General features: G+C 36.6%; 2 protein-coding genes across 3 annotated transcripts in view; one reads left to right on the forward strand and one right to left on the reverse strand.

Annotated features, from left to right (window-relative positions):
- Window positions 1–270: 270 nt before the first annotated feature.
- The window catches only part of Roc2 (Regulator of cullins 2), a 30,382-nt gene continuing 18,454 nt past the window's right edge, over window positions 271–12,198 (forward strand). Inside the window, exons 1-2 of the mRNA XM_068290467.1 lie at window positions 271–531; window positions 587–621. Coding sequence (XP_068146568.1) covers window positions 410–531; window positions 587–621 — 157 coding nt within the window. The 5' untranslated portion in view covers window positions 271–409. The remainder of the gene's footprint in view (window positions 532–586; window positions 622–12,198) is intronic.
- On the reverse strand, window positions 1,954–11,149 carry Tret1-1 (Trehalose transporter 1-1). 2 transcript variants are annotated; one of them, XM_068288670.1, is made up of 8 exons: window positions 11,110–11,149; window positions 7,980–8,236; window positions 6,269–7,218; window positions 6,027–6,177; window positions 4,185–4,310; window positions 3,141–3,926; window positions 2,783–3,071; window positions 1,954–2,710 (listed from the first exon to the last, which is right to left on the reverse strand). In XM_068288670.1, exons 2-8 carry the CDS (start codon window positions 8,106–8,108, stop codon window positions 2,523–2,525), a joined length of 2,619 nt encoding a protein of 872 aa, XP_068144771.1. In that variant the 5' UTR covers window positions 8,109–8,236; window positions 11,110–11,149; the 3' UTR covers window positions 1,954–2,522. The 2 variants fall into 2 exon arrangements, with proteins under 2 accessions (XP_068144771.1, XP_068144772.1); XM_068288671.1 differs by lacking the exons at window positions 6,027–6,177; window positions 6,269–7,218; window positions 7,980–8,236; window positions 11,110–11,149 and adding an exon at window positions 4,390–4,665.

The following is a 12,198-nucleotide window of genomic DNA, read 5'->3' on the forward strand; positions in this document are numbered from 1 at the left end:
AATTATCACTCTGTCTGGCATGCATACGCACACAGTTTTTCATAAAAAAAAAACTTTTTTATAACTCCTTCAAATGTTAATTTTTTTTAATGGCTAGAAAAATACCAAAAAAACACCGTTGAAAATCATGAACGTGAAATTCGCTCAGCTATTGTGGATTCGCTCAGCAATTGCGAATTCGCTCATCCAAATTGAATTTAAGAACATCTCTGTCAATCAAACGGTAATCGATAACCGGGCTACCACCTTTTCCCAAAATCATCGATAGTTTTTGAAATGCGATAGCCATCGATGTAGTCGATAGTCCCATCGATGGTTCTCCACCCCCAATTTGTTTAATTTCAATTGTGATAAAAAATATTGTTTTTGTTTATTTGTTGAACATAAAAAATAATTTCAAGTAAGTGCGATGGCCGACGATGGTGAAAACTCAGTGGACCGCCCAACAGACGCCGACGGCAGTAAGCCGGAAAAAATGTTTACGCTAAAGAAATGGAATGCTGTGGCTATGTGGAGCTGGGATGTCGAATGGTGAATATTTGAGCCAACAATGAAACAAATATTTACTAATTGCTTCTAATTTCAGCGATATTTGTGCCATTTGCCGTGTTCAAGTTATGGGTGAGTGGACTTAAGACCATGATGCGGATGACGATGATTAAGAAAACAAAACAGCAAATAAACAAAGAAATACCCGAAGTAACGCCAAGTGATCATGTCAATGACATTTAGCAATCGATTTGGCTGAAAATTCCAAATGCTTCAGCTAACATTTGGGGCAAAACGAATCCTTGTTTAGTATCTTGCCACAAAAGGAATCCTAGAATTTTTGGTGGCGAATCATACCAGTCGGCCTTAGGACTCTTTCCTTCTCGCCCCAAATTCTCTTCTCGTTAACCAAATTAATTGGAGTTGCTTAAATTCTTGCTTTTAAACTTCAAAATCAGCAATGAACGAATGTTTTTTGACAATTAAACGACATATTGAGCTGACAAGCTCCTTTTGTGATTTGTAAATGTTTTAATAGTCGGCATCTTATGTGATATTAGTAGAAATTTCGCTCATTAGCATTAATCAAAAATTATACTAAATCAAGCAAGACTATCATCTATATCAAAAAGTCAAGTTGTAGAAACTTGAAAATGTTTGTTCCATAGCTCATACTTCACTTTTCATTTTAAGTCGATCCAATTTGTTTAATAGGCAATCAAACCTATCAAAGATATCCCCATCGAAATCTAAAACTATTCACCTTCTATTCGATTCGAAATAGATCAATATTGCAAGCCATTTAGTCTAGAGATTTTAAATACCGACTAGATATAGGATGATGAATTTCCTATTTCTAGAATGTCTGAGCGTTCGTTCTGTGAATGTCTCTTCTAATCAGCAGCTAACGTCAATAAATCCGGTGATAATGTTGATTCAATTTTGCATTGTCGTCGTAATGCCAAACCGATAAGAGAACGAACCTGAAACGGACATCAAAGTTTGTCTAGTCTTTCATAAGCTTCATGTCAGCCAGATGTAAACATGATTATAAATATATACATACGTCAACTGAACATGTAAGGGGGGGGTGAAAAAGTACTGTAATTGCAGTTTAGAATTCTATTTTTGTATGCCGAACATGTAGAGTACGAATGACACTATATTCATATACATATATATTAAGTACAGTTTTGAATTAAATTCTTTATAATTCTCACGTATTTGCGGTGACATTGTTTTCTTGGCAAGGGGGTCATGATTTGCCAAGGTCAATTTATTCTCCATTGACCACCACTTTCATAAATACATATACATATGTATATAGTGGGACGATCTCTGGGTGCCCGAAAAATGAAAACAATTTATCTTGGATGTGTCATTTTTTTTAGTTGTACTTTTTTAAATTAATTTACATCGTATAATATATATATGTATATATAGAGCTAAAATATTTGGATTGGGTTGTTTTTTAACATTCTCTCTTATCTAATATATTTAATATGTATATTCGAAATATATATGTATAGCCAATTGATGTTCTCTCTTAGAGTGTGTGTGGGGGGGGGCTGATGGTGGGGGGGAATAATTATAGCTAAAATTTGTGTTCATTGTTTTTTGTTACATTTTGTTGCTACACCGATAAATTCATTTTAATTTCCTTTTGGTTTTGAAATTTCTCAAATGTCAACATAAATATTGCTAGTAAAACTCATATAATTTACATACATATAAAACTAAGAACTTATAATTTACAAATTATAACAATAGATATAAAGGAAATTCTTCATAATTAGTTTTTTTTTATGCTCCTCTACATAAAACCAAGATTGATGTATTTTGTTTTGAATTAGGAGTCAATAACTCTGGACTTATGAACTAAAAGGACACTACGGACTAATATTTGGTTTGATCGCTTTAAAGATCCTCTTTTTTTATGTTTTGTTTTGTTTGATAATATGGCATATTTGTTGTATATATATGAGTGTGTGTGTGTGGGGTGGGCATGTGTGTGTGTGTGTGTATTTGTTGTTCTACATGTTAAAGGACAGCGGCTTAATATTTGCCACCGAGGACATGCGACGCACACGTCCCATCATTTTACGCTCAATATCCTCGAGTGTTTTACCCTGAGTTTCGGGCACATAGATTATCACAAAGAATAGGCCAATAAAGCAAATGGCTCCAAATAGCCAAAAGGCGCCATATGAACCAATGACATCTATTTGGACAAGGAATCAGCAATTATTAGCAATTTGAATTACAGAAGTCCATTATTTTTGTAAACACTTACCCAACATATCTTGGAAAGTTTTTGTCACCACGAATGTGCAAGTCCAGTTGAATGCGGTGGCCACTGATGCCGCCGATCCACGAATTTTGGCTGGCAAAATTTCACCCATCATTAGCCATGGTATGGGACCGAAACCCAATGAGAAACCCAAGATGTAGACAACAAAACAGCTCAAAGGCAGCCAACCCACATTGGACACATCAATGCCAGCTTTATCCTTGCAGTAGAAGAAACCACCAAGCACGAATAGGGTAATAATCATAGCCACATTGGAGACATACAATAGAACCTATAAAAAAAATTATTACTTTTAATTAGTTCTGGTTTCGTTTTCCTTATTTTTTGCCGATTTACTCACCTTACGACCCGCCCGATCAATCAATATAATGCCAATAAATGTGGCCATGAAATTAACTATGCCAACAATAATTGTACACACATTGCCATCAATGGTAGAGCCAGCATCCTTAAAGATTTGCACTGTATAGAAAATGACAGCATTGATGCCGCTCAACTGCTGGAAAAACATCAGACCCAATGAGATGGACAAGGGCTTTAGGTTATTCCGTTTCAACAGCTCCAGCATGGTATTTTGTGTGGCCGAACGATCCGCATCGGCCTGAGAACGAAGTAGACCCTTCAGTTCTGGTTCCACATCCGCTTCCTTGCCACGCAACCAACTTAGTGCCTTCCGGGCACGTTCCTCCCTGCCACGACTCACATACCAGCGTGGGGTTTCGGGTATAAGGAACATTAGAATCAAGAACGGCACTGGCAGTGCGGCACCCAAAAAGGCCAACATTGACCAATCCATGTAGGTGCCAGCCACAAAGCATAGTAGAATGCCTATATTACCAAATGCCGTGGGCAGCAAGCCCAGAGTTCCTCTAACTTCCGGCTGAACGGTCTCGCCCAAATATACAGGCAACGACAGCGAAGCAATGCCCACACAGAATCCCGCCAAGAAACGTCCCAAGAGAACCATTGTAATATTCACTGCACATGCTATCAGCAATGAAGACACAATGAAAGGTACTGCCGTTGTCAAAATTGTATTACGACGTCCCAGATACTCTATAAATGGACCGCCCGCAATTCCACCAAGTAGACCAGCCAGGGGCATTATTCCGCCCACCCAAGAGGCCTAGAAATAAGAGTTAGATTAAGCGAAAAATTAGTAAGATGAAGTTAACTATTATTTGAAATGAGTTGGAAAAGGTTTTCAAGAAGTTTTGTGATTCATACTCTGATTGTGAGTCTAAATCAGTAGCAAAAAGATCATTTATCCCTTACTGATCAGTTGGAAAATGCTTAAGAGAAAGGTTTTTATTTACTTATTTAACACTTTTCTTCAACCATTTCCAACTGATTCGAAAGACTTTCACATTATTCTTTTACTTACCGCTTGTGGAGTGACTTCAAATGATGTAATATTGCCATTGGTCATGGTAATTAAGGCCGGGGAAGTGTAGGCACTCACAAAGCCCACAACCAATGAGCCCAATGAGACACTCAAAGCAGCCAAAACCTGCAAAATAAACCAAAGAAATACAGGTGTTAAAAAAATGGTTAAAAATTTTAACAAGTTTCTTTCGTTTTTTTGGCACCTGAGAGACAGTACAAATAGCCTTTGGCTCCTCCACTGGCACCGAAAAGGACACATGAGTGTCCGCCCGCATAAGGATCTTCATTTTAACGTTTCGTTCGTTTTTTTTTTCTTCTAATTGCTTTGAATCTATTCTATAGACACGGACTAGCAAGGTTAATTGCTCAAGTCCGCCTTTCACTTAAAGCCTTGCTCAATAAAATTCGAAATAATTCTAAACAGGTGAATATAACAAAAAAACAAAAATGTATGCGCTTTGCTTGACAAAACTCAACTGAAAGTTGTCAATATTTTTCGCATTGCATTGGCCGTTAGATTCAGATTATTTTTATTTAGTTAGGCTCAGTCACGTACATAATCTATATAAGTAAGCATATATGTATGTACATATAACAGACATTGATTTGTATATATAAATATATATTGATTGGATAGGGTTGGCTTTAACTAAATGGACTTAATGATCAGATGCCTTATCATCATCTCTATATACATGTGTAGTATTTGCATCTTTGCAAACAATTGGTCGACAAAGACCACTACAAAAAGCACTACTACACACACACACATTTGGGTGTTTGTGTGCGTGTGTGTGCAGCTTATCACGCTGTTTACGTGTGAAAGATTAAGATTAAGCAAAGAATAAGCTATTCTTGATGATCTGTTCCCCATCACTTTAAAGCCAGCCAGCTGAGAGCAGTTTGTAGCGGTTTTTTGATAGCCTTTCCTAGACAAATAGTTGCGAATTTTCATTAAGAAGTTTTTTAAGTTCAAGAAATTTGACATCTACAATGAAATCTCAAATATCTCTTCATCTTAATCATTTTTTAAAAAAATCTTTTAAACTTTTACCAAAAAGTAGTTTCTTTTCGAATTATGGTGACTGTTCTTAAATGGTTCAAATTATTGGCAAAAGTTTGAGAAGTAAAGAAGAAGTTTTTGGGGAACGATTGAATCCTAATATGTATTTCAAATTTAGAAGGTATAAGACCTCTTTTAAGGAAATGCTTTCTGGGGAGACACCGGACAGTATACTATGGATCCGTCACTATAAATATAACTCATACAAGAGTTTTTAAAATTTTCGACTACTAAGTATAGTATTATGTTGACTTTTACGCGAGTTCTCGAGCTAACCCAGTTAATATGCAAAATGCAACTAAGTTGAAATTCATTCAAGTCCAGTTCACTATCAGGAAACAATGCATTTTGCCAGAAGTAGCCAGTATGGCAAGTAGTCAGTCGGCCAAGCAACCATCCATCAGGCATATATATTTTTAGTCCGACCATAAGTTAACTAGTAACTGCGTTTATTTCCAGTTTCAATTTCAATTAAAGCAAGCAACTCAACGGGGACGATGAATCGTGCGAAAAATAGCTGCCGCCTCGCCACGCGCTTTCAATATGGAATAATGATGATGATGATGTGGCTGGTGGCTGATGACGACGACCCACAATTTACGCATATTAAATTGCTCAAAAGAATGCCTTTTTTCTTATGTTGTGTGTGTGTGTGTGTGTGTAATGCCATTCATAAGACGGCGGCGCCTAATTCGTATCGTTTAACGAGCCAACAATAGATATTATATATTTATCTACATACATACATATATTATTGTAAAGACAAGTTTGACCTACCTGTGTCCATATATAGATGGGATTTGTGGTGGGTCTATAGACCTCAAGTTTGGGTTTGCCATCTTCAGTGATCTGTCGTACAAAGGGCACTGCATGTCGTATATTGTCGCCACGTTTATTGCCCATGTCATCCATTTCGTACAAACGTCGACTGGAAATTGCGTTTCAATGTTAGAGATTATATAAATACACAGATGATTACATACATAAGTATATGATTTGAGCATATTGTATATACATACCTTTTGCGGGAATCTGTGCTAATCGAACGTTGCTGTTGGAAATGTTGTCGTGATGTTAGAAAATCTTCGTCACTTTCACTTTCCAAATCCTTTAGATCGATAATCACAGGTTTGGTTATGTCTTTGGGTCTGTGTATCAGACGCTTGTGCTCAGCATCATCGCCCTCCTCGTCACTGTCTGTGCTAGAGCCTTGTAATACTTTGTCTAATTTAAATGTTACACGCGGATCAAGACTTTGATGTTTGCGTCCTTGGAACTCGCGTCGTGTCTTATGGAACTCCTCTTCGGATGATGATTCCTTAAGTAGATCTTGTAGGAAACGTGTTCCCTTCACATCCAATGAAACATGCTTCTTGGCCTGAAATTGACGACGATTGTCGTTGGCTAATATATGCTTTAAATCCTTCAAAATGCCCTTGTGATCAACACTTGTGGCCTTCTGCTGTTGGAAACCAATACGTTTATCCTCAAAACTGTCTTCGTCACTGCTCTCGGCTGCCTGTTTGCTATTGGTTTTCTCAAAGGATACACGTGAACCTTTCAGAGATTGCTTGCTGCGTTGCAGATCCTCACCGGGAATACTGCGCTGTTGGCGATCACGTGGCTCTAATGTTGTGGGTGGTGGCGGTAAAGGGGTCAATTCCAAGCTACCACTAGCCCTTAAAGGTGAACGATGCTGTTGTTGGTGTTGGTGTTGTGGCTGCTGCTGCTGCTGTGTGGGTGGTTCATTAATATCATCGTCCTCGAGCAATGGACGAAAAGATAATGGCGGTTCGTCCTCTAGAAAACGACGTTGTTGCTGCTGACTCTGACTTGGACTCTGCTGAGGATGACGCTGTGGTGCCTCTTGTGGAAATAGAAAAGGATCCTCTGGCAATATTGTATCCAAACTTGTGGCCGTATTTGAAGTAGACAAATTGCTTTCCACACGATGATAACCCAAATCGTCCTTTAAAATGGGGAGGGGAAGAAAATAAAAACTGATTAAACGGCGAAACTGAAACGTTTGCTGCGTGGCTACACCACAACAGACAATTGCGGATTAAAAAAATATGCTTTCAATTCAGATTAAATAAGCAGCGTTAAGCCGACGTAATCCCAGATTCGATTTTCATGATCTTTTTTAGCATAATCTCTTGTACAAGTTCAAGACAAAAAGGTTCAATGTTGTTGCTGTTAAACTTTGTTCACGTGGTTATTAAATACCAATACATATTCTTGAATATTCTCCTTCTGATTTTATTTTAAATATTATTTACAACAACAGCAACAAATATATCAATCAGTGTGTTACTAGGAAGCATTCTTATCAATGGTCAATGACCTAAATATTGAGAGTATTTCATCAAGATACTTGTCGCAAAAGAAAAAGCTACAAGGAAGTGAATGTGTAAAGAGATTCTGATATTATTTTAGTAAAAAGCAAAGCTCCAAAGGTAAAAAGTAAAAGAAAATACAGGTCTATACGAATAGGAAAGTCTAGAAAGGGTATCAAATAACTCGCCTATGGATTGTTCTTATGCTCAATTCCATTATTGGGTACGAAAACATTTGGACTTTGCCTAAAGAACATGAAATATCAGTATCAAATTGCATATTTTTGTCCTATCAAATAAATCTAAATCTAATCGGATCACTTCAAATGCAAGTTAGTCTCTTGAACTTTGCTTAGTAAGAGTGACTACCTCAATTTGAGTTTATGATACTTACACCAACTCTGGTCAATTTCTCCTTGAGCTTGCCCATGGCGCTGCTCAATGGTTGATGATGATGATGATGGCCACCACCACTGCCACCACCGCCACCGCCGCCGGCGCCTCGATTGTCACGTCCACTCATCTTATCAGTTTAATGATTTGCACTTGAACTTTATATAGAATGTTTCCTTGACGTTTGTGTTACTTCTTCATCAACTATTTTTATTCTTATTTAAGAATTTTCCTTTTGTGTTGTTTTGATGGTCTTTGCTGCAAGTATACAAATGTATATAGTATAATAATTAATAACTATTAATAGTTAACACTTGAAAATGTAACATCTAATCAACTGTCTGGTTAAAAAATATAGCGCGATGTCTGTTTCTTATCTTGGCACTTCATATATGTGTTTGCATATGATAGCACATATATACACACACACACATAAGGTGAATTGGCATGGTAAGAGGGGGGATAGACACACCCCCCCCCACAATCTAGCTAACACACCCACTTTTCCATAGGTATTTTAATAAAACTCATGTCCTTGATATCATTCCGTGACGAACTTGTAGACCTCACCAAACAAAAATATATATACATATACTTTTTCGATGCGTATATTTCCGAATTCTTTTTCAAAATTTTTGTGTTTTTGTAAAAATTTTCCACCCTACCATATAATTAATGACCGCAAATTTAAATAAGAACCAAAAATATATATTGTATAAAAAAAAAAAGAAAAACAAATAGAAATAAAGAAAATTCATTTCGTTTGTTCGTTCTTTGGCTCCTGCGTCATGTGATGCCCAGAGTCTGAAACGGAGGCGGAGGCAATCTGCGTGGGCGACATGACGTCGACGCCTTTGGGTCTGCTGCTCTCCTCGCGCTTTCTCTCTCACTGTCTAGCTCTCGAGTGGGTGGTAATTGGGTTGTGGTATATTTTTGCCATTAGCCGTGACATAACGATAAGACACCTCCGCCCCCGCCCGAAACACACAAAAAAAAAAAAGAAAATAATAATAAAAAAATTCAATTGAATGATTATTTGCGAAAAACTACAATTTGATGTGATTCATATGGGGGCAAAAGGTAAACATAGATAGCACTTTGAGCCAAAATTTTGGCTATGAAAATTTTCAACGGAAATGCCTACATTGAAATACAGTCAAAACAGACTAAAGGAACCAAATCCCTGCGATCCTCATAAACCGAGAGACTGAAGCGAAACATGAAACATTTTTGAAACACAAAAAAGAAAAGTTTAGCCGTGTTTTTGCTATTTTTAAATTGTAAAAAATATGTTTTTAATTCGGTGTGCCTTGGGGTCAAGTTTGTTTGCCAAGTTTTAAATAAATTGATCAAGTAAATGATATAAAAATGTTGGTCAAAAATTTTTTAACATTAATAATACTTGTTTGGCGCCATTAGAAAGGATCGTTTGATGGATATAAGGATTATAATTTATAAAAATTTTCTAATCTAAGTATTTAACAATTTTTCAATTTTAATATGTTCAACTCTACATTACAACAAAAAACACATTGTTTAAAATTGTCCTTTGTTTATTTCTTCATAGCCGAAATGTAATGAAAATACTTGCTAAACAGTTTTTCCAAGAGAGTTTCCACTGTAATTTGTAGTCCGCTTCATTAGCTACTCGAATTTGCCATTAGTTTTTGCTAGAGAGCCCAGAGGCATCGATAGAAACAGCTGTCGTTGCTAGTAAGCGTCACTAAATCTAATTTATTTTAATCGATCTTAATGACATTTGTTGAAATTGTGTGCCAAATAGGAAGACAAATGATCTAAATCACTTTTAGATTAAAGATACACAAACAAAACCCGCCTTTATATACTTTTTTTAAACTTTAAATTGCAGGGTATGTAAATTTTTGCAGAGAATGTTAAATGCTCTCTTAAGCTTAGCTTGACATTATCAAAGTTTCTCTTTCAATTTCCGTGTGTGTTTGTGTGACGGCGACTCTCTTGCATTTACCTCACGTGCGAAATTCTCTTATGCTCTTCATCACCCACATACACACACACACACATAGGCAGACATGCTCATACAGGTGAGAAATGCTTCTGCCTCATTTGTCAACATTGCAACGTTGCGATTTTGACAACAGTTTTTTTTTTCAACCATTTTTTGAGTGATCTTTTTTTTAGCGGTTTCTTTTGGTTTAATTTTAGAAGTAAAACATAAATTAATTAACTAAAGTAAGATATGGAGCGGCTGCTGCCTTTTTTATATTTAGTTCAATTAGTTGAAAAATGCCGCCCACGTTTTCACTTTTTGTTTTTGCGCTTTAAAAATTTCATACACAACAAAATTTTTGCTAATTTCCCCCAAAAAGTGCCTTGAGTTTTTACACATTTACATACAGACAAGTTATAGTAGATACATTAAGATGTTTTCTTGTATCTTCTAGATACAAAACAATTCTATATTTAAACAAAAATCAAAATGTTCACGGTCATAGAAATTTCTCTCTCGAAACTTGTCGTTTCGTTTGGGTTTCTTTTTTTCTTTTGCGGGTTTTTGTAATTTGCAAATTTTTACCCTTGACAATTTTATTTATTTTTTGGGGTAAGAGTCGTTGACGTTTTTACACTTGACACTCAGAATTACGTAAATTCGCTAAGAGTGTCTATAGTTAGTTAGTTGTCCATTAATATTGAGGTTCATTTGATGCCAATTTACGTAGGTTTTTGCAAATAGAAAATGCGCATAAATTTACATTCGCATTTTAACTCCAGACAGACCAGAGACTGAATTAATGTTTTAATTTTTTTCTTTTCTTTGATTTTAAAAATAGTGTTTTTTTTTTTTTGCATTAATTTATCGCGCGACACAGAAAAAAACCTCGATAAGGTTTTCGGTTTACCGGAACTGGTTAACAGCAAGAAAAACAAAAAATAATAAAAAAACAGACGCTAGCTAAATCTAAAAATAGTTTAAAAAAGAGCCAACCAAATTTTTCATAGAAATTTGATAAGTTTTTTGATAAATTATTATTAACTTGTCACTGAATTGTTGTGATTAATTTTTTAAAAAATTAATTTTTACACTTGTTCGTCTTTGGCGTGGAACCGTTGTGAGAGTGCTTGGTGCTGCTCTGCTGTGATTGAGTTATTACCTTTTTAACAAACTACTAAATGTGATATCCACTATTGTGGCACTGAAGCACGAGATTCGAATGCGCAACGTTTATATAGCGGGCACCAATTTCACAGAAGCTTTTTTTTTTTTACACTCACTGTGAATGTGTGTGTGGAGCGTTCGAATGAACGGTAAAACAGGCGCTAGCAAGAAGAGAGCACAGCGTTCGCGTTCACGCTCGCTCTCTGTCTGTCGCTCTCTCTCTCTCTATTTCTTTTGTGGGGGGCCTAAGACTGCTCAGCTGAGCAGCAGCAAGAGAGCAGAGTAAGGAAATGCCCCAAATGAGTCTGAGAGTTTTGTCATGGCTCGAAGGTCGAAAAGAAGGCATGAATGGAGCGTTACCATAGATAGAATACACACACGTTTGAGCATGTGTGTGAGTGTGGGACGCCGCCAACATTAGACGCCGCCAAGTGCAGAACTTGTGTTGTTGTTGGAGTTGTTGTTGTTACGCCGGCGCGACACTGCCATATTTTGGATGCTGTATTTTTGTTTTGGTGTCCCCTCCTGCCTTCCGTCCCTACATAACGATGACGCATTTTTTTTTCTTTTCAAACATTTTGGCGACCTAGTGGCACCATCTTAACTGTATATACACATACACACATAGTGCACACAAAGTAAACCAAAGTTAAAGGTCAATCAGCTGTTCCATAACGGGTTTTAAGTACCAAATTGATGAAGGTGAAGAATTTATTGTAAAATAAAAAAATTTCCAGAAAATTCGCAAAGTTGTTTGCGTGTGTGTGTGTGAGTGCTGAAAACCTTTCGATAATCATTTAAATTGAAACGAGTTTTCTGTAAACGTTTTAAAACGGTAAACATTTACAGAAAGTATCGAAATTTCTACAATTTTAAAAACGACAACAAATTGATCAAAAGGAATTAGTATCAGTATATAAGCGTGACCCAGGCCCAGACTGGAATTTGTGGGGTATGGCGAGGGAAACACAAAGGGGCTAAGACCAGGCGTATAGTAGTCAAAAAGTAAGCGTAATTTTAGAACAGATTTGAAAATTTGTGGCAAGTATTTGCCAAAAATTTATGGAACCCGGACCCCCTAGGC

The sequence above is a fragment of the Drosophila tropicalis genome, unplaced genomic scaffold (assembly GCF_018151085.1).
Source record: "Drosophila tropicalis isolate 14030-0801.00 unplaced genomic scaffold, ASM1815108v1 contig_593, whole genome shotgun sequence".
NCBI classification, from domain to species: domain Eukaryota; kingdom Metazoa; phylum Arthropoda; class Insecta; order Diptera; family Drosophilidae; genus Drosophila; species Drosophila tropicalis.

Excerpts from the sequence above, each read along its gene's own strand:
- Tret1-1 (XM_068288670.1), bottom strand. The coding sequence starts at position 8,108 with ATGAGTGGACGTGACAATCGAGGCGCCGGCGGCGGTGGCGGTGGTGGC. Across the intron at positions 3,927-4,184 it reads TTGAAGTCACTCCACAAGCG|GCCTCTTGGGTGGGCGGAAT; the intron begins GTAAGTAAAAGA and ends TCTTATTTCTAG. Across the intron at positions 2,711-2,782 it reads AACTTTCCAAGATATGTTGG|ATGTCATTGGTTCATATGGC; the intron begins GTAAGTGTTTAC and ends TTGTCCAAATAG.